This window comes from Mesoplodon bidens (assembly GCF_964165515.1).
Source record: "Mesoplodon bidens genome assembly, chromosome: 2".
Classification (NCBI taxonomy): domain Eukaryota; kingdom Metazoa; phylum Chordata; class Mammalia; order Artiodactyla; family Ziphiidae; genus Mesoplodon; species Mesoplodon bidens.
The window spans coordinates 63,793,514-63,816,121 of record NC_138177.1 but is presented as its reverse complement, the minus strand read 5'-3'; the positions used below and the strand labels follow the sequence as shown (position 1 = coordinate 63,816,121).

Below are 22,608 nucleotides of genomic sequence, written 5' to 3'. Positions count from 1 at the left end.
TAAAAAGGATCATAAAAGACTATTATGAACAATTTATATGTCAACAAATTGGATGACCAAGAAGAAATGGATAAGTTCCTAGAAACATACACCCTACCAAGACTGAATCATGAATAGAAGATATGAACAGACCAGTAATGAGTAAGGAGATTGAATCAGTAATCAAAAACCTCCCAGCAAAGAAAAGCCCAAGCCCATATAGTTTCATTGGTGAATTCTACCAAATATTTAATGAAAAATTAATGTCAATCCTTCTCAACTTCTTCCAAAAATCAAAGAGCGAACAGTACCAATCCCATTTTTACAAAGCCAGCATTACCCCAAAACTAAAGCCAAATAAAGATACTACAAGAAAAGTAAACTATAGACCAGTATGTCTGATGAATACAGATGTAAAAATTCTCAACAAAATACTAGGAAATTGAATTCAACAGCACATTTAAGGGATCAGACACCATGATCAAGCAGGATTTACTTCTGGAATGCAAGGATGGTTCAACATACAGAAATCAATCGATGTGATACAACACATTAACTGAATGAAGGATAAATATCATTATGATCATCTCAGTAGATGTGCAAAAAGTTACTTAACAAAATTTAATATCCTTTCCTGATAAAACTCTTGACATAGAAGGTATAGACAGAAACCTCAACATGATAAAAGTCATACATGACAAACCCACAGGTAACATCACACTCAACAGTGAAAGGTTAAAATAGTTTCCTCTAAGGTCATGAACAAGGCAAAGGTGCCCACTCTCACCACTCCTATTCAACACAGTACTGGAAGTCCTAGCCAGAGCAATTAGGCAAGAAAAAGAAATATAAGGCATCAAACTCAAAAAGGAAGAAGTAAAACTGTCTCCGTTTGCAGATGATATGATCTTATAAAACAGAAAACCCTCAAAATGCCACTAAAAAACTGTTAAAGCTAATAAATGATTTCAGTAAAGTTGCAGAATACACAGTCAACAAACAAAAATCATTTGCATTGCTATACACTAACAATGAGCCATCTGGAAAAGAAATAAAGAAAAAAATCCTATTTACAATAGCTTTAAAATGATCAAGTACTTAGGAATAAATTTAACCAATTAGGGGAAAGCTCTGTACACTGAAAACAATAAATATTGATGAAAGGAACTAAGAAGAGACAAATAAATAGAAAGATATACTATGTTTATGGGTTGGAAGAATTTTAAAATATCTATACTACTCATAGAAATCTACAGATTCAATGGAATCCCTATCAAAATTTCAATGGCAGTTTTCAAAGAAATAGAAAAAAGTCCTAAAATTTATATGGAACCACAAAAGACCACATATAGCCACAGCAGTCTTGAGCAAAAAGAACAAAGTTGGAGGCATCACAGTACCTGATTTCAAAAAATACTACGAAGTTTTAGTATTCAAAATAAGATGGTTGGCAATAATAACAGACATACAGACCAATGGAACACAACAGAGAGCTCAGAAATAAATCCACACAATTATGAACTTGATCAAAGATGCAAGAAACAAACAATTGGAGAAAGGATAGTTTCTTCAATAAATGGTACTGACAAAACTGGTTTTCCACATGTGGAAGAATGAAATTGGACCCTTATTTCACTACATATACAAAAATCAACTCAGCATGAATTGAAGATTTAAATGTAAGACCTGAAACCATACAACAATTAGAACAAAACATGGGGGAAAATTTTCTTGACATTGGTCTAGGTAATAATGTTTCAGACATGACACCAAAAGCACAGACAACAAAAGCAAAAGTAGAAGATGGGATTTCATCAAACTAAAAAGCTTCTGCACAGTAAAGGAAACAATCAACAAAGTGAAGAGACAACCTATGAAATGGGAGAAAATATTTGCAAACCATCCCATCTGAAAAGGGGTTAACATCTGAAATATATAAGGAATTCAAACAAATGAATAGCAAGAAAACAATTTGATTGTACCCTGTTGGTGGAAATGCAAATTGGTACAACTATTGTGGAAAACAGGACAAACATTCCTCAAAAACGTAAGACTAGAACTACCATATTATCTAGGTAACCTACTTCTGGGTATATACCCAAAGGGAATGAAATCAAGACTCAAAGAGATATCTGCTCCCCCAGGTTCATTACAGCATTACTTATAATAGCCCAGATATGGAAATAATACAAGTGTCTGTCAATGGATGAACAGCCAAAGAAGAGGTGGTACACATATAAAATGGAATATTACTCAGCCATGAGAAAGAAGGAAATCCTGCCTGTTGTGACAACTTGGATGAACTTGGAGGACATTATGCTAAGTGAAATAAGCTAGACAGAGAAAGACAAACACTGCATGATTTCACCTTAAATGTGCAATCTAAAAAAAAAAATTTTTTTTTTTGTAAATGAAACTCATAGAAGTAAAGTAGTATAATGATGGTTCCCAGGGACTGGTCGGGGCAGACAGGGAGATGTTGATCAAAAGGACAGAGCTGTAGTTATGCAGGATGCATAAATCTAGAAATCTAATGTACAGGCATAATGACTATACTTAATAATACTGTATTGAACACTGAAAATATACTGAGAGATTTCAGTTGCAGTCATCACACAATAAATGGTAACTATGTGAGGAGATATGTTAACTAGATTGACTGTAGTAATCATTTCACTATGTATATCAAACCATCATGTTGTACACCTTAAATATGTACAATTTAAATAAATAAATAAATGAAATGAAATGTAAAATATCACTGTAAACAAGGTTGTCAATTATTTAAGAAAATTGAAGGTAAGGGTACCTGTCTAATATAAGTATCTTCTAGCTGCCCTCCCACACACACACTGTATTTTTTTAACCACTGTGACTAACTTTGCATAAAATGTAGATTGCATAAACAGTGGCATAGCAGAGTTTCATGCAAGAAAATAGGTGCATGGCCTTGCAAGAAGAATTCTGCCACATTCCATACTAAAAAGCAGGTTTCTGTTTCCAGTGCTGTCAAGCTTTAAAGACAATTTTATCATGGTTTAAAGAAACATATAAATTGTTATTATACATGTTATTAAATGACAAGGATATACTTTGCCTTAGGCACACAAAATATTCAATAGGAAAACAGTATTTAGCCATATTCTGGATAATGGATTTTTAAACTACTTAAAATACGTCCTTGTTAATTTCACATTACTAGGATAAAGAACTTATACTGAGAAAACTATGTATTCCCAAAGAGTTGGAAGAAGAATGACAGAAATCAGGGCAGCCCTAAGTACCCATCCTACTTCCACTACGTATTAGCTATACTTGTGGCACATCCATCAATCTCTTCACCCCCCAGTTTCCTGATCTGTAATCTGGACACTCTACCAACTTATAAAATTATTGTGAGAATTAAATGAGATAGTGAATGTAAAAGGTAGGTGTGCTCCCAAAGCTTATCCTAAAAAGAGGTTTTACTGTCACTTGAATTTAAAAGGTCACAGGAATCATAAAGCACTTCTGAGACAGTGTGCTTTTACATTTTTTTTTTCATTTTGAAGAAAACATTCAGAGCAAAGTGTAAATAAAGTTAATGAAGCTCATATCGCTAATGTCATGGTGAATAACAGGAATTATAAAAATGCCATTGGAGTATTAAATTGCTTATTTATTAGTCACCAATATTATAAGTTTGAACATGATTAAACTTATTTTTAATAAAGACAATAAAGAAAATAAACACTAGCATAACCATGAATACTCAGAAAGATTAGCATATTGTGAACTGATACCTTTATAATGTACTAAAATATTTTAAAGTAATAGTAATCAAGCATTTATGACATAACATGGAAGTTTCAGTATTTTTCCATGGAGATTTCAAAATAATTTTTATGTCATTACTTCTCATGTCACGTGGTCTTACAAAAGTTTTGCTTGAAAAAATTAAGAATATATCATCAATTAATACAAAAATTTCTTCTAAATATATTAAAAGTTTTCTGGTAAAAATATATTTATAGTTACTGAGAAAAGCCAAATCAAAACATGTATCAGCACATATAATTTCACCTTAATTACAAATTGTCATTCAATACAAAAGAAGCTTTCTTTTACTAGATATGAATCTAACATCCACATAGGAGCAAAAAATTCTATTTATCTTCATCTGTGAAAGTCAAATGGGCTATAGTTAAAACACCCCATTAAGCAATTTGGTGATTCTATTTATAAGTATATGTAGGTGGTGGCAGTCAATCATAGGCCTTCATTTAATTTAATATCTGTCAACTTCATCAAGCTCTAAAATAGACATCATAGTTTACATGTACCTATTGAGGTTTTACATTTAAAAAAAAATTACTTGTAACTGCCTTGGGCCAGAGATTAGAGGAATTACCTTAAGTGAGAGATTGTATTCAATTCATCATACCACCTGAATTTTGTGTCAGTTTTGACACAGAGTTATTTTATTCAATTTAGAATCTGTCTCTGATAGTGGTCAAGAGACACACCTGTGGGAGAACAGTACTAGTATCCTTTACCCTAAAACATTAGGAATGTACCCTGACATAATTACTCGTAGTATTCTTCTTTAATAATCTAAAATCTGCCATTTGTTAATATACCGAAGGGATATTAACTGTTTCTCTGCGTGACAGGGAGAATGATGTAACTAGATAATTTAAAGGTAAAAAATCTCATACCTTAGGTAGTAATTAATCAAGATAATGAAAAATTATCACAGGCAAAATGTGGGTTGAAAAGATGCTACATAGAAGACATCAAGGCCTAGGTAAAGACAGCAGCAACGACTATACTTAGGATAAAACAGTGAAAGAAATAATGTAAACTAAGCTGATGGGGATGTTTGGGGATGGGAGAAGGGTTATTTAAAGGATTAATGCATTTCACCCCTATGTTCATAGCTACACTATTCACAATAGCCAAGACATGGAAACAACCTAAATGTCCATCGACAGATGAATGGATAAAGAAGATATGATGTATGTATACACACACACACACACACACACACACACACACACACTCAGCCATGAAAAAGAATGAAATAATGCCATTTGCAGCGACATGGATGCAACTAGAGATTATCATACTAAGTATGTCAGAAAGAGAAAGACAAATACCACGTGCTATCACTTAGATGTTAAATCTAAAATATGACACAAATGAACCTATCTACGAAACAGAAACAGACTCACAGAGAACAGACTTGTGGTTGCCAAGGGGGAGGGGGTTGGGGAGGGATGGAGTGGGAGGTTGGGGTGAGCAGATGTAGGCTATTATATACAGAATGGATAAACAACAAGGTCCTACTGTATAGTACAGGGAACTATATTCAATATCCTGGGATAAACCATAATGGGAAAGAATATTAAAAAAAGAATGTATATATATGTATAACTGAATCATTTTGCTGTACAGCAGAAATTAACACATTGTAAAACAACTATACTTCAATTTTAAAAAATTAAGGCTTAATGCATTTCATATACTGTGTACTACTACTCAAGAGTATAAGGAGGCTATCTTATATGCAGGTTTGTGGGGCTTTAGAAAACAATCTGCTTTTTGTTCATGCTGTTCCCTCTGCCTGGTCTGTCAGCTTTTAAAGGGCAGGGGTATGATTAACCATTGTGACATCAATATTGAGCACAGTGCCTGACACAGAGCAGGTACTTAAAATACTTCTTTTGGAAAAAAGTTGGTTAAATGTGAGTATGTACCATGGAGTATACTACGAGCCCATATTCACTATGCCACTGGACTCTCACAACAGTATAAAGTGGGTATTAGAAACTACAGATAAAGCAATTGAAATTCATCAGAGATTAAATGAGAGCCTTGGCTCTGAAGTCAGGTGCCTGGGTTTGAATCCCAAATCGACTGCTTTCTAGTTCTGCAACTCTAGGCAAGTCAACCTCTTAATTTTCCTACCTGTTAAATGGGGATACTGCCCTGTACAGACTCTCCTCAGAAATTACATTTAGATAAGAAATAAAGTAAGAGACACTGTTATTTATCCACAATTCCATGACCTCTCTTCTTTCAACTAAGAACACTGAGCTTTTTGAAGAAAAGTATTAGGGAAAAAAAGTACATTCACTGCTTTCATAAAAATACTTTCCTTGACCCAGTTGTCGAAGGTCCCTTTCACTACACTGAGACTAGATCTAATAATGAAATCTGAGGAAAAGTTATACCAGGATTCAGAGACAATTACTGAAACAAACCAAACTCCACCACTTCCTTCAGAGTGAACCATCACCCCTTTCTCTGATTATGTTTCATCTTGCTGAGGCTGGCAAGCAGGAATTGTTCTGAAGAAGCACGCCTGGCAACATACTCAGAGAAAAGGCAAAGTATGGTGAGTCAAACATGAAACAGAACTTTCCTTTAAACACACATTAAAATTCAGAAAAAGTCAAATAGCTTGGTTTAACAATCAGGCTCAGTCTGAAGTCAGACTGCCTGGGATCAAATCCTGAGAGTGTCACTTGTGAGCAAGATGATATTGGGCAATTTACTTACCTCTGTGCTTTCAGATTCCTCATCTGTAGATTGAGGCTAATTGTGGTACTTAGTAAGGGTTTGGAAAAGATTAAATGAGCTATTTCATACAAAGCATGCATCATGGTGGCAGTCATACAGTAAGTGCTCAATAAATACTCAAGAACTTTTGTTTAAAACTCAGCAAGCTGTAATCAAATTAACTCTATATGTCCATACCAGTGAGTTTGGAGCTCTATGAATTTTTTTTGGTGATTTTTTTATAGGTAACATAAAACCATTTTAACCACTTTGAACTGTACAATTCAGTGACATTAATTACATTCACGATGTACAGCCATCACCACTAACCATTTCCAGAACTTTCTCATCACCCCCAAAACTCTGTACCCATTCAACACTAACTCCCCATTCCCCTCCTGCTTCATATCTGGAATCCTCTGCCACATCAGTAAACAAAGGAGGTTGTGGCCATCAAGCCATTAGCCACTGCAGCTGCCCAGACGGTGAGCCCTGAGGGAACTCAGGATGGAGACAAACAGCCTGCCTGCCACCATCATCAGCCACTGCAGCTGCCCCCCAATGGTGCACCCTGATGGGATTCAGGATGGAAAAAAGCAGGATACTAGCCCTAGATAATTATGATGCATATCAAAGGAATGATTTCAATAAGCCCAGACTCTCACATCTTCCTGTACATAGAAAAGCACTGAATTCATTCACTTGAGATGTCTGGTTTTCTTTAATTAACAGTCATCTTTCCATGTTCTGACTAGCTGGTTTTTGTTGCAAAAACTGCTGTATCTCCTGGCTTTTACTTTACCTCTTGGGAACAGCCACTCAGAGCTATCTGAGAGGCTGCCTCCTGGGTTTAGGTCTTCAGGAAGGCTGCCAAATTAAACATTCTCAACTTCTAGGTTCTGCTTTCTTTTTTCTCAGTCGACACCTCTACTCTACCTTCTGCCTCCAAGAATTTGCCTAGTCTAAGTATCTCATATAAGTGAAATCAAACAATATTTGTCCTTTTGTGTCTGGCTTGTTTCACTCAGCATAATGTCTTCAAGGTTCATCCATATTGTAGCATATATCAGATTATCACTCCTTTTAAGGCTGAATAATGTATCCATATATATGTTTTTTTTCATACATTTTGTTTGTTTCATACATTTTGTCAATGGACATTTGGGTTGTTAACACCTTTTGGTTTCTGTAAATAATGCTGCCATGAACACTGGTGTACAGGTATCTGAGTCCTTACTTTCAATTACCTTGGGTATATGTCTAGAAGTAGAATTGCTGAATTAATGGTAATTCTATGTTTAACTTTTTGAGGAACTACCAAACTGTTTTCCTGGAGCTCTACTGCATTTAAACTCCTTCTCAACCACTGTATCCTTATGAGGCTTCAATATTTAAGCTTTTTGCCCCCTCCATCTCTAAAACAAAGATAATATCACTTCCCAAAGATTGAGGTGACGTTTCTTAATCAACAGCATCCCTATCTAAAAAGGTGCTATCAAACAAAAATATGAAACAGTAGGATTCTTCAGAGCATTTTCAATCCATGCATCTGGGCATAGCTCTTGCTATCGGAAACCCTAAAATTAAAAGATGTTGAGTGATATAAGTAAAATCATGGAGTAGGCAGCTCCAAACTCCCATCCCTTCATAGACATATTTTAAAAAAACAAACAAAAAAAACTAGAACTACCGAAATCAACTTTGTCAGAACTCTGGAAAAACAGTCACAGGTATACAGCAACAAACTGAATCAAGAAAAAGGCATTGTAAAACTGGTAGGCAAGATTTGTGGCATACTAAAACCCTTGCCCTCTCCAGCTCAGCAACGGTCTTGAAGACAGCAGCACCCTCCCTATATGGGACGCTGGTCTCTGGTTCCAAAGGAAGCAGGGCAGACCTTACTTGAAAATTATTGTTTTTCTATTCGAACCTGTCTGGGACTACCTGAAGGACTGATGCAAGGTGTTCACCTCTGTTTCACCTAACTCAGAACCCCCTCAGAGCAGAAAAGCAGCAGGCTTTCCTGGCAAGCATTACTTATACCAAGTGCCCCTAAAACCAAGTTCTCTTGCTGAGTTTATGATCAATCTCTCTATGCAAAACTTCATTCCCTTTCTTGTCCTCTCTGACCTCAATCCCGTGCTAACCGAACACAAACATACCAGTCAGATGACTAAAATTGCTGTTGTCGATAACATTATCATTAATGTACTAAAATTACTATTATAGATATCATCATTAACATACAAGCTCAAGTTGTTTCTCTAAGGCAAGATAAGCTAATAGATTTCCCCAAGCTGTGGACCACCTGGCCTGAAAATTGTAAACCAGAGACATACTGACTCCTGAAACACTAAGAAATGTCACAAAACGACAATCTCAGCCTCTCTTTCTTCCCCTAAAAACAAAAAACAAAAACAAAAAAACCCCATAACTTAAAGACCAAGTTGAATTGGATCTAAGACTTGGTTCCCACTCCCTCACTTGGTGCCTTGCAAAAAACCCTTATTTTGCTGCAAACACCAGCTCTCAGAGTTTGTGCCGGAGTTTCTCCTGGGGGCACAGAAGCCCTTGCTTTGTTACATTATCAGGCGATCAAAAAATCTGCAGCCACCTGGGGCAAAAAATTCACAACTGAGGCATACAATACACTGCTTAAAACCAGGAAGCAAAGGCCAGGGATAGAGTTTCTTTGGGAAATCAGAGCATTCAAAAGCGCTGGCATATACTAGGGAATTTAGAAAGTTACACATATGCTCAGGCCAGGAAGCATGCTTAGAAGGGATGGGAGAACACCTTAAGCTTTTCCCACTGGATGAATAAGCTCAGTGGCAGCAGGAAGTGAAGGCTGAGGCAGAATTGTAAATGGCCTGGGTAAGTGTTAAGGAAGGACCTAAGCATAGAGCCATAAAGAATGGAAAAGGAATACAAACCATGACTTCAATCAAGAACAGCCAACCTTGAGAAAGAGGGAGAATATAATTTCCAGAGTTACCACATTATAATATTCAAGTGTCCAGTTTTCAACAAAAAGTCACACAGCATACAAAGAAACACTAAAGTATGGCCCATTCAGAGGAAATAAACTGACAGAAGCATCCTTGAGGAAGCCCAAATGTTGGATTAGAAAACCACTTTAAATCACCTGTCTTAAATATGCCCAAAGAGCTAATGGAAACCATGGACAAAGAACTAAAGGAAATCAGGAAAACAATGTCATGAACAAAATAAGAATATCAATTAAAGAGATAGTAATTATCAACAGAAGTGAAACAAAAACTCTGGAACTTAAAAATACAGTGATTGAAATGAAAACTTCACTAAGGGGATTCAACAGCAGACTTGAGCAAGCAGGAAAAAGAATCAGTGAACTTAGTTAAGATGTTAAAGAAAAAATGTTGCCTGCCATATCAGTAAACAAAGGATGTTGCAGCCATCAAGCCATCACAGTACAGCTGCCCAGAAGGTGAACCCTGAGGGAACTGAGGATAGAAAGAGGATGCCCACCCTCTTAACAGTCAGCCTCTGCAGCCACCCCAATGATGCACCCAGAGGAGACTCAGGATAAGAAAGCACAGGATACTGGTCCCAGAAAGCTGAGGTGTATATCAAAGGAATGATTTCAATGAGCCCAGACTCTTGCATCTTCCCATTCATAGAAAAGCGCTAAATTCCTTAACTTGAGATGTCTGGTTTTCTCTAGTTAACAGTGATCTTTTGATGTTCAGACTACCTGGCCTTTGTTGCAAAAACTCCTACGTATCCTGGCTCCTCCCTTACCTCTTCAGAGCAGTTCCTTAGAGCTATCTGAGAGACTGTCTCCCAGGCTTAAGTTCTCAGTTTTGTCGCCAAATAAAACTTAATTCTCAACTTTTAGGTTGTGCTTTTTATTTTTTTTTCAGTTGACAAAGATAATTATCCTATCAGACAATAACGCCCAATCTAGAAAACAGTGCTACCACTTGGAATGTCTACTAAGTGCTTCGTTTTATCCTTAGCCATTAATTTATAAGGAGCCAGGCTGAGAGGAGTCAGGTCGCTTGCCTTAGGTCACAGGGCAGCTTGACTGTTGCCTGAGCTCCTAACCACAGACCCCTGTGCTGCTCCCTCTAAAGGGAGAGGCTGCCACCTGAGGGCACAGGAGGAGAATGTGCCATGCAAAGCAAATGGTAATTATGCTATAATTACAGAAGATGTCCCTTTGACTCCAGGTCAGGTCAGAAGGAAGCTGGCTCATTTTCAACTTTATCTCTCATAATACTAGTACGTAGTGTTGAGGAAAAAGAAGGAATATTTCCTTTTAACTGCTTAAATGTGTTTAGCCAACAACTGAAGATATTTAAATGTTGAGCACTCTTCTCTCTATTTTCATGGCACTAACTTGAACCTTTGAGAGAGGAAACTTTGGAAGGAAAATAAAAGGAACAAAGCACATAGAGTCTAGCATAGGAACTACATAACCATGTATTAAAATTTATTTCTGATCTATTTTCCAAACTTATGGCCAAGATATGCATGAGCATATGCAGGTGATTTGAGGAATTTAGTTATGCAATGGCTCAAAGAATCATAATATGAAATTACAGCAATGAAGGCATTTTTTCAATGTCAGTATAAAGAAGGAAAGACATCAAAATAGCCACAACTTTATTTTAGGCAGCATCTTGAAAATCACTATTAATACCTCAGGACTGTTTTGGGGGATGGGACTCAAACAAGGATGAAAGATCACTACTTTCACTAGCTAAATCACTCATGTTTTAAGTGTTTTAGTAGGAATGTGCCATCATAACAGACTCTGACATATAAACATTCAAAAGATTTATCCTTATTTTCTTCTCATATGCCACAAAGGGCACTTTTCTTGAGTGGAAAGAACAGCACTTCTTACAGCTTGTTTGCTTTGCTGAGCCCTTAAAGAAGCAGAGTTCTAATTATTCGTTAGGAAACTTAATGAGCCACACTAAGCCAATGTCTAGCTCTACAAGCTTACCTGATTATTTAAGCACCTCTGCCTCCAGCCAGACTGTCCTGAACTCAAAAACCATTATTTATTTTCTCCTTCCATATAAAAGGCTCACTTAGTTAGGATACACATTTGTCTGAGTATCCTAAACTCAATATTTAGATTTTATATACAGCAGATCTGAAAAAGCATTTCAAGAAATGAACTTCACGAAACTCCAAGGGAATTTAACAGACGCATGCCCATGAGAGCTCCCATAGGCTCTTTAAGGGCAGAATCTGAGAAATGGGAAGTGACTGCTAATAGGTAAGGGATTTCTTTTTGTGGTGATGAAAATGTTCTAAAACTGACTGTGGTAATGCTTGCACGGCTTTGTGAATATACTAAAAATCACTGAATTGCTGTATACTTTAAATGTATGAGTGAATTATATAGTATGTGAATTATATCTTAATCAAGCTGTTAAAAATTTATTGGTTTCAACTATACTTCAATAAAAATTTAAAAAATATTATTGATTCATTTTCATTCGTTTTTAGGACATTTACCTAAAGCTACACTAGATTTAACCACAGTGAAAACTTGATGTAATGCAGCTTGAAACCCTGCTCCACTCTCTTAAGAAAAAAAAAATTATTGTAACATAATGACAACTGGACTTTTCCTGGGGACAAGTTCCAGGTTTTAGCAGGTTTACAGAAATGCTGCTTCCAGAAAACCAGTAAATAATGATGTCTCCTAATACTATTGCTCCAATTTTTTTCCCCTAGTACTAGCTTTTGGATACATGAAAAATTACTACAAATTAAACTAGGTAAGCATAATAGTGAATAAATTCACCTTAATGTATGTTTCCAAAAAACTGTTGAGAGGGCACCCATCTACAAAAAACTTATTTCTGGTTTGGAATTGAATATCATGTTTTATATGTCATTTCATTTCACATTTGAGAAGCTACTTTATTATTAGAAAAGTACTTATCTGCTCATTTTGTGAAACTTTATTTACTTAGTATCTTAGAATTAAATACTAAAGAGTAAATATGCCCATAGATCTCTAACCATAAACTGTGCATTTTTAGTTTTGACATGAAGAATGGATTAGTGAGAAACAAGATGGGAGACATCTTTAGGGGGCTTTTGCAGTACTCCAGCTAAAGATGATGATTAAAAACAAAAATGTACCAACGTACCGCTTACACATGAAAAACTCTATAGATACACTGGAGGTGAATCACCAAATTTTAATTGAGTTTAGACTATACCATCTTTATTCAGAAATCTGAGAAATTCATAGCTCAGAAAGGAGTTTTATAGATATATATAGATGAACATCATCATTACACAGATGAGGAAACTAAAGTACAGAATGGTTAAGTCTCACCAAGTGACCCAGAACCAGAAGTAAGATTTGAACTTAGGTTGTACAACTCCTAATTCAGTTTTCTTACACTCTTAAACTCATTTTATTAAAGATATATAAAATAATTTTTTAAATAATCTGTATAAAGGCTGTCCCTAACTTTTATAAATCATATATTTCAAATGCATAAGGGGACAGTAATTTTACACATATCTGCTCACTGATAATCACTAAATAACTTGAAATTATATAATCACACCTAGGGTAACTGGAATAGGTCATGGAAAGAAGAAATAAAAGGAGCCATGAATCTTGAAGCTATGACTGACCCTTATATATATGTAACTAGGTGTCAGTTCTTAAAAACATCACTAGATCAGATTAGAAAGGAAGAGTCAAATAGCACTTGAATTATGGTTACTGAATAAATCAATTTATATACAGATAGCACTGTATATATCATCTGTTTACACTTAGTTCTTTTAAGAAAATGCTTTCATTTCTCTTGTCAAAAATTTTTTTGATTTGCTTTAAGTCTACTAAGGAAAAGCAAAGAAAAAGGGATCCACTAATTGGAAAGCCAAATGAGTTTAATGAGTTACATTAAAAAGTTATCAAATTGCCTGACTGAATAAACAAGGATTGATTTGTAGAAACTGGGAAGTTTCAATTTTACTCCAAATAAACAAATACAAATAAAAAAGAGGATATGGACAGACTGGCTATGTTTCTAATCAGCCAAAGAAACAGAAGAGAGGAGACACTCCATTTTGTTCACTAGAGCAGCTGCTTGTGTGGGTAAAGTGGTGCTACACTAAAGAGTCCCAGTCCAGGGTGTCGAGAACTCTCTAGAGCCAAATTGTTTTGATCAAAAATAACCAGAGGCTGCCTTTTCCCAAGGGTGCCCTGTGACTCAGGCAAGAAAGTCCACAGCTCCAAATTTTAACTGCCAAATTATAAGCCAGATGAGAAATACTCTGATTTACTTTGTAACCAAAGTAATATAAAGCTAGATGTCTTATTCAACATTGTTAGATGATGTATATTAATACATGTTAATGTTTACCACTCACCTAAGTGAGATGGAAAGATCCTATAAAGAGGCTGAGTAAGATTGTACTAGCCCATAAACTCACAGGGTAGAAATCAAAGCCAAAGTGATGAAAGAAGGAAATTTTAAGGTGGATATTGGTAGAAAATGGTCTAATATATAAAGGAAGGAGGCAATATATATATATATATATATATATATATATATATATATATATATGTATGAAGCACCTAGTGAGAAGACAGGTACAAAGAATGTCAATTTCAGCACATTTATTACATCAGAATGCTGAGAACAGCCATAAAGAAGTGGTTAGATACTTTACGGTACACCCATATAATGGAACACTATAGAGACATACGTCACATGCATGGCATACCACACAGATGTATCTGTATGTGCTATCACAGAACTAGCTCTGGAATATATTAAGAGAAGAAAAGCAAGAAGCAGGACAATACACACAGTATGGGATGGGAAGACTTTATTCTTAAACAATAGTATAAATAATTTTTTAAAAATACCTTGTGTTATCTTCTTAACAGTGCCTTTTTTGCTTCTTGAACTTTTTCCAGGTATTTTTTGGTCCTTTCTCAAGAAGGCCTGTCCCTCTTTGGGGCCTTCACAAGCAGTGTTTTCCAAGTTCTCACCTGCAGCCACCTCACAGCTTGATGTGCAGCTTTCATTATTGTTGAGACTGTCCGGCTCAAACACTTCAGGTTTGCCCATTGCACTGTCACTGCTGGTCAGAAGCTCATGCCCATCACCATCAAGTTGATTTTCATTTTCATCTGATGCAGAGGGCAAGCATGTTACAGTACTTTCCACGCCATCACCAGGATGACATCCAACTTGTGGTTCTATCTGCAGATTATATGTAGGAGTTTCGCTGTCATCCATTAGAGCATCTTTTGTTGAACCATTTAAGTTTCATTAAAGTCCTTCAATGTCTACAATGACAAAAAGAAAAAACATTCATTTTTTAAACTCTGGATTTTCGGTGATCTTTGATCTTCCTCTTCTCCTGGGTTGTTTTACTGTAAGTAGGGAAGAGAGAAATGACTAAGGCTCATTCCTACTACTTCTATCCCACTTACAACCCTACACCACCTCACCTAGTTCTTGCTTGAATACAATGGTTCTAAACCCTGGCTGCATGTTTATTGCCTATGGAGCTTGTCAAATTTCTATCACAGACCTCTGAAATCTAAATCTCTGGGGATTGAGCCCAAACACTGATATATTTTTTGAAGTTCTCTAGATTATTCTAATGTGCATCACGTTGGGACCACTGCCTTGAAGAAAGAAATTAATGGTTAAATAAGGTTGTCTGCTAAAACCAATCAGTCATGTTATCCCTGGACACTTAACAAACAAGTGAAAGTTACTTGTGTAAGTCGTTATATGGCCAAACAGCAGCAATATTTACAAATGAAAACATTTAAAAATAGTTTTAAAATAAATTTTTTAAAAAAGTATACGGGGGAAAATTCAGGTAGCATATATTTATACTGTATTCTCATTACATCCTTCCTAAAAATAAGCCCTGAAAAGTACCTTAGAATTGTCAACAGATTCCTTTTCTACAATTAAAGAAAAAAAAGGGCCATGATTAACTCTAGGCTATTTAGTTTAAGACTTGGAAAAAAATCTCAATCTACTCCAAGAATCCTTCTAACATTTTAAAGATATACAAAATAGATTTTAAGCCTTGTATCAGTCATGTTTTACCCCCTCTTCTCATCCAAAAGTATATTACATTTTAAGAAAAATCACGCCAGCCAGATTTAGATATTTTTATGCTTGCCAAGTATTACTTTGGATTTGAATGAAATATAATATTTCAGCAATTTTGAGAAAAACTCAGTGATAAAGAATTTGGCAAATTCTTCAAACTAATAAAAAGAAATGTTTATTTGCTCTTTAGAAAGTCAGTAAATATATATAGTAAATAAATATATATTTAAGTAAAGTAAAATTTTTTAAAAACCAGGAAAACAAAGTATAAAACAAAACATGAGCTCTACACTGATTGTATCACATGATTTCAACTATTTTGCAACTGGAATATTTTATTTGATTCAGACATAAAAATACTGCTTGTCAAATATAAAAATATCTAAATCTGGCCAGTATCATTTTCCTTAAAATATATACTATATAACTCCACTAAGAGGTATGTAATATGAAAAGTAAAATGATTTAACTTGACTAGAATAACTTAGTTTAGACCTAAATGAATTCTAACTACAGTATAATTTTTAATTGAAAAGTAATTATTATTTTTTTATAAATGTATTTATTTATTTAATTTATTTTTGGCTGCATTGGGTCTTCATTGCTGCACGCAGGCTTTCTCTAGTTGTGGCGAGCAGGGGCTACTCTTTGTTGCGGTGCGCGGGCTTCTCATTGCGGTGGTCTCTCTTGTTGCAGAGCACAGGCTCTAGGCGCACTGGCTTCAGTAGTTGTGGCACACAGGCTCAGTAGTTGTGGCTCGTGGGCTCTAGAGTGCTGGCTCAGTAGTTGCGGCACACGGGCTTAGTTGCTCCATGGCATGTGAGATCTTCCCAGACCAGGACTCGAACCCATGTCCCCTGCATTGACAGGAGGATTCTTAACCACTGTGCCACCAGGGAAGTCCCAGTAATTATTATTTTAATAAAGTGTATTCAAGATCTCTATCATGAGAGAATCCAAATTCAAATGAGACTTCAAAAGTGCATGTGGCTAATATGGTGGAAACACCCCAAATGTTCACTGACAGATGAAGAGAGAAGCAAAATGTGATATATTCACGCAATGGAATATTATTCTGCCATAAAAAGGAATGAAGTTCTGATACACGCCACAACATGGATGACCCTTGAAAACATTAAGCCAGACACAAACGGATAAATACTGTATGATTCCACTTATGTGTAATTTTATAATAGGCAAATTCATAGAAACAGAAACTAGATTAGAGGGGCTGAGGGCAGGGGAGGGAGTTACAGCTTAATGGTTACAGAGATTTTGCTTAGGGTGATGGAAAAGATCTGGAAAGAGACAGGGGTGACGGTTACACAACAGTGTCAATGTAATCAATGCCACTGAATTGTATACTTAAAAATGGTTAAAATGGCATATTTTCTGTCACATATTTTTTATCACAATAAAAACAGTGAAAATTTTATGTGGCTATGTAGGAAAAATGTCAGTCCTTAAAACTGGCAACAGCCTCAGTTGTTTTCTAATTTAAATAACCAAATTATTTTCTAGCATGTATTTGCAGGTGAAAATATAATGGTTTTACTTTTATCTTAAAGAGACACAGAGATCTCATGCCAAGGGGGAAGGAAGAAAGCAATCTACAGAGCCCCAAACAATAAGAGTCGCCTCTTGTTGAGTCTCTATCATGTATTAGAAGCCGTGCCAGGCACTTCACATACCTTATTTCTAATCCTCCAAACAAGCCTACATGGGAGGTGTTCATACTGTGTTTTAGATGAAGACTCTGAGGCTTGGAGAGGCAAAATAACTTGTTTAAAATCATATTCTTGGAAAGAAGTGGAACTGGATCTGAAACCAGGTCTTCCTGATTTGAATCCTGTGCAGTTCAGCATAATAGCTGAGAACACAGGCAGACCAAGGGTCAAATTCTGGCTCTGCCATTTAACAAACTGTGTGGTGACCTTAGGCAAGTTACCTAGCATCTCCAAGCTTTAATTTTCTCTTTGTGAAAATGGAGAACTGTAATGCCTACCTCGAAGAGTCATTTGTGAGGCTTAGACAATATGGCAGGTGAAGCAGTTAGCAGAGTATTTGGCCCACAGTAAATGCTCAAGAAAAGTTAGCCATTATTATTGCCCAAGAAATCTTACAGATTGGCCTTAAACACCAGTAGGTTTATTCAAGCAGGTCTGTAGCCTTACTGAAGGTTCAGAAACAGAGCTTTTCTAGACCTCCTGGAAATAATTAGGTTCCTGATGATAGACTAATGTTAACCAGCATCATTTGAGAATGCTGAAGTATTAATTTATGATAGGGATATCTCAGCAAGTTCCTGGAATATTTAATGGTCTGTTCTGTGCACCATTTCAGATGATGAGGATGTCTAGAAATTAGTGATTAAGGGATTCCCTGGTGGTCCAGTGGGTAAGACTCCACGCTCCCAATGAAGGGGGCCCAGGTTCCATCCCTGGTCGGGGAACCAGATCTCACATGCATGCTGCAACTAAGAGTCCGAATGCTGCAATGAAGAAGCCTGCATGCCACAACTAAACATGTCCCAACAAAGATCCCATGTGTTGCAACTAAGACCCGGCCCAGCCAAATAAATAGATAAATATTTAAGAAAAAAAAAGAAATTAGTGATTAAGTCTCCTTGGTGACTATAAAATTACAGATCACACTTCGCAACTTTAATGAGTGTCATGTACCAGTTAAACTCTTCAGACCAATACTCTTATTCAATTCTCACAATTACTCTGTCAGATAGGTAATTTTTAGTCCTATTATACTAATGAAGAAACCAAGTCTCATATCTCATCAAGGGTCAGCTAGTAAGTTCAGAAATAGAACATGGATCAGTTGTGATCTTGAGGCCGTACTCTCGACCATTATGCTTTATGGACAATGGGGTAAAAGTATCAATAACTTAAAGAATATTTCACTCCAGCTGTGGTATACCTCAGTGAAGAATCTCTATCCTACAACAGAGGACACATCTCTAATAAACATGAAGTTCAAGTTCCTGGAAGTTCTCTCTTTCCCTGGGAATTGCTAGATCGAAACAATATACAATTTCTTAAGTAGTCCACCTTCTTCTGTTGAGAACTTTTTAAAAAAAAAGACATATTAATATACTATTTATGTTAAATATCTATTACCAGTAAAGTAGGTCTTCCTTTCTTTGGGCCTCAAGACATTTTGCCTCCTATTATTTTGTGATGACGTAATTAGTTTAATTCTCAAAAGCCTACTTTGTAAACTACTTTCTAATACTAATACTTATAGGTGTGAATCTCCTGTAATTATTCTTAATAGACACTGACCAATTCTTCATGGCTTGGCTCAAAAGTCACTCCAATTTGTCTTCCCTGACTTCTCCATTCCAAAAGACATGATGCATTCCTCTACGGCACTCTGTACCACACATAGAGTCCCTCCCAAATACAACTCTCTGCACTGTATATAATTGCATATGTGTCCTACCAGATTTAAGCCATTTGAATACCCATAACCCCAGCCACAGAAAATTTTTATTCTTCACAATGTCTAGCTCTGGGCCTTATACTTATTATATATATGAAGGAGTAGAGGGCTTATTTTCTACAGTTTCTGTCTTCAAAGGAGAAAGGCACATGGATTTCTATACACGCCTCTGCCCCTACTCTGAGAGGTAAAGGATAATATTCTTAATGGGATTTCAAATCAGTACAGGCCTACTGCTTTTGGAAACAGTTATAAGCAAATACTATTTTTGGAAACAGTTATAAACAAATACTATTTTTGTCTCTTCTTCCTCCTCTTTCCCTTCCTTCAGTGCTATAACAACAGCATTTAGAAAGGTTCATCTTCATGTACACCTGTATCTCGCCATATGAAAGCACCTAGGCAAGAGAAAAATCACAGGGAGAAAGAAGCCCCAGTTGATACACTGTATTTTTAAATATGCCCTAACATTATATGGGACCTGGAGGTTAGAAGTACAGTAGAAAAGGCATTCTAAGTTATTTGCTATATCTAAACTGTATGTATACTCTGTAAGAGTCCCTATGGCTGTACCAATTCTCACAAAAGAAACAGCGAGGGCTTTCCTGGTGCCGCAGTGGTTAAGAATCTGCCTGCCAATGCAGGGGACACAGGTTCGAGCCCTGGTCTGGGAATATCCCACATGCCGAGGAGCAACTAAGCCCGTGTGCCTCAACTACTGAGCCTGCGCTCTAGAGCCCGTGAGCCACAACTACTGAACCCACGTGCCACAGCTACTGAAGCCTGCATGCCTAGAGCCCGTGCTCCGCAACAAGAGAAGCCACCGTGATGAGAAGCCTGCACACCTCAAGGAAGAGTAGCCCCTGCTCGCCGCCACTAGAGAAAGCCCGCACGCAGCAATGAAGACCCAACACAGCCAAAAAATAAAATAATTTTTTTAAAAAAAGAAAGAAAAAGAACAGCGACACAGTACAATCACTGCACAGCACTGACTCGGGCATATTTTGCCTTTCAAAAGCATGACAGTAAGTGCTGCCCAAGTTTCCAGTCTCTTGTGGCAAAACAGCATACCAAATATGTACATTGTATAAAAGTTATTTGACATGTTGACTCAGTACGCTGAAAAATTTCAAGCAAACTATTCAAGCTGAAGAATTTCAAGCAAACTATTTAAGTAAGGCTCATACAAAAGTTGAAAAACAAAACTTTGAGGAAGAACATTCAAATATAATAAAGTAACAGACTAACAAAGAGAAATCTACATTTTGTCAAAAAAATAATCTCACTCCCAGGTATGATTTGACTTCATTTTTGATACATCTTAATGCATTATCTGGTGAGATTAAACATCAGGTGTTACTGAAATTAAAAAATTAATTTATAGGAATGGTTAAATATATAATATTACTCAATTATTTTATTAAAATGCTTTAAGAAGATTCTGAGTGCCATTTTTCTGTAATCCAAGTAAATTAGGCCTAAATACTATACTTTTACCTTCGAAAGAAGCCAAGATTCTTCTTAAGAATTAAGATGCAACCCAAGTTTAAATTTGATGACTTACAGTCAAACCAAAATTTAGAAGAAGACAGTTACCAAATAACGTATTCTATTAACCCTAAATTCAAATCTGGCTATTCACAGTTAACTCAGAATTGAGGAAGAAAGTCACCACACTCATATGTTGTGTTTATGATGGTAACTACATATCACTTTACATTTTGTCATCTTACTCACTTGACGTGTTCCAATACTACTTATATCTCATTGCTAAATCTATAGCTTTCTGTGATTAATGCTTTGTTTAGACATATGTACCTGTAGGCAATATTCAGTATACCAGCAATAAAAAGCATGCCCCAGAAGAATGATTCTCAAAAATTTTGCAGCCCAAAATAAACAATTCATTTTTCATTGAAATCATGTACATACAAAATACGTATACATAATTGAAACAAAGATTTCTCAAAACTAAACACACATGAAGCACTCTGATACATTCTCCATTCTATTCAATACTATTTATTTTCTTTAAATGCTGATCAAGGTCTACTAGGTAGATTTCATACCTCACTAATGAGCACTGACCACAGCAATAAGGCAGTTTCTAGGAATTAACAGCCTCATCCTAAGGACCAGCAACTGAGCACTAGAGAAGTTTATAATTAACTCCAAATTTTTTTCTGAAAATGATGCAGATCATATGAAACCCAGACATAAACTTCACTTAACATGTTATCCCCGAAATCTCAATAAAATAATTTTTGCTAATTTATATCATTCACCTCACATTAAAATTTAGCTAAAATACTATGCTTGATTCAGGGTCCCTTAGTTGATATCTTTGGTTGTCAGCTATATTCTATATCTATGCTAACCAATATGGTAGCCACTAACCACATATGGCTCCTGAGTACTTGAAATATAAACAGTGAGACTAAGGAACTGAGTTTTTACTTTTATTTAATTTTAATTAATTTAAATTCTAAAACATATTGATTCAGTTATTGAAAAACTTATGCATGTTTGAAACAAATTGGGTATGTGAACCTGCCTTTTCACCTAAATTTTAGGAAATTTAAATATAGATCAAGCATTTCCAACAAAAAATGTGTCCAAATTGAGATATGCTATATTTGTAAAATAAACACCATATGTCAAAGACTTATTAGGGATAGAAAGAATGTAAAAATAATAGGCCTTTAATAATTTTAAATATTGATTACAAGTTAAAATAATATTTTGATCTAACGGATTAAACAAACCCTATTATTAAAATTAATCTCACCTTTTAAAACCCTTTTTTAATGTGGTTACTAGAAAACAAAATTCTATATATGGCTCACATTCTATTTCTATTAAACAATGTTGCTCTCCATTATACTGCTTTGATAGTGCCACTATAGCCAAAGTCCTGGCTCACAGTGAATCACTCCATTCAGGATTCTATCTTGCTAATACTAGTTAGGCTGTCGACATTTCCCGGGTATAGACATTATTATTACTATAATTAAATAAGGTAAATACCTAATGAAAGAAATAGATACTAAAAGTTTTAAAAATTAATTTGTAAGTACTTGTTTATATCCTATTTTCAGGATCATGTCATCCCCCTCTTTAGGTACTTTGCCATATTCAAATTATTCCTGGTACTTCAGAAATGTTGAATGGTAATTATAACTAGTAAAATGGCCTTATAGAAATCTTTCTAAATAGTTTAATTTCTATATAATAGTATGTACAAAAGTAAGCCAGATTGTTTTAGTATTTCTTTAATAGGAATAAAAAACACAATTTCACAATAAGGAATTTACTCTTAATTTAAAAAAACGGTCATAGAAAACATGTTTTAAGAAGGAGGATAAAAATATAACAAAGTATATAGATGCAAACTATTACATATAGAATGGATAAACAACAAGGTCCTACTGTATAGGGAACTATACTAATATATACTACAGGGAACATATTCAATATCCTGAGATAAACCATAATGGAAAAGAATATAAAAAGA

The 22,608-nt window shown here is 35.6% G+C and overlaps 1 protein-coding gene across 6 annotated transcripts in view; it reads right to left on the bottom strand.

Moving 5' to 3' along the window:
* CNST (consortin, connexin sorting protein) overlaps positions 1 to 22,608 on the bottom strand; it is a 124,154-nt gene that overhangs the window by 60,506 nt on the left and 41,040 nt on the right. For 2 of the 6 annotated variants that reach the window (XM_081222024.1, XM_081222023.1), the window contains exon 2: positions 14,426 to 14,851. The exons of 1 other annotated variant lie outside the window; for it this stretch is intronic. In XM_081222024.1, coding sequence (XP_081078150.1) covers positions 14,426 to 14,801 — 376 coding nt within the window. In that variant the 5' untranslated portion in view covers positions 14,802 to 14,851. Of the gene's footprint in view, positions 1 to 6,214; positions 6,290 to 9,455; positions 9,482 to 14,425; positions 14,852 to 22,608 lie in introns of those variants that run through there. 3 more of the 6 variants (XM_081222025.1, XM_081222027.1, XM_081222028.1) reach the window with 3 other exon arrangements.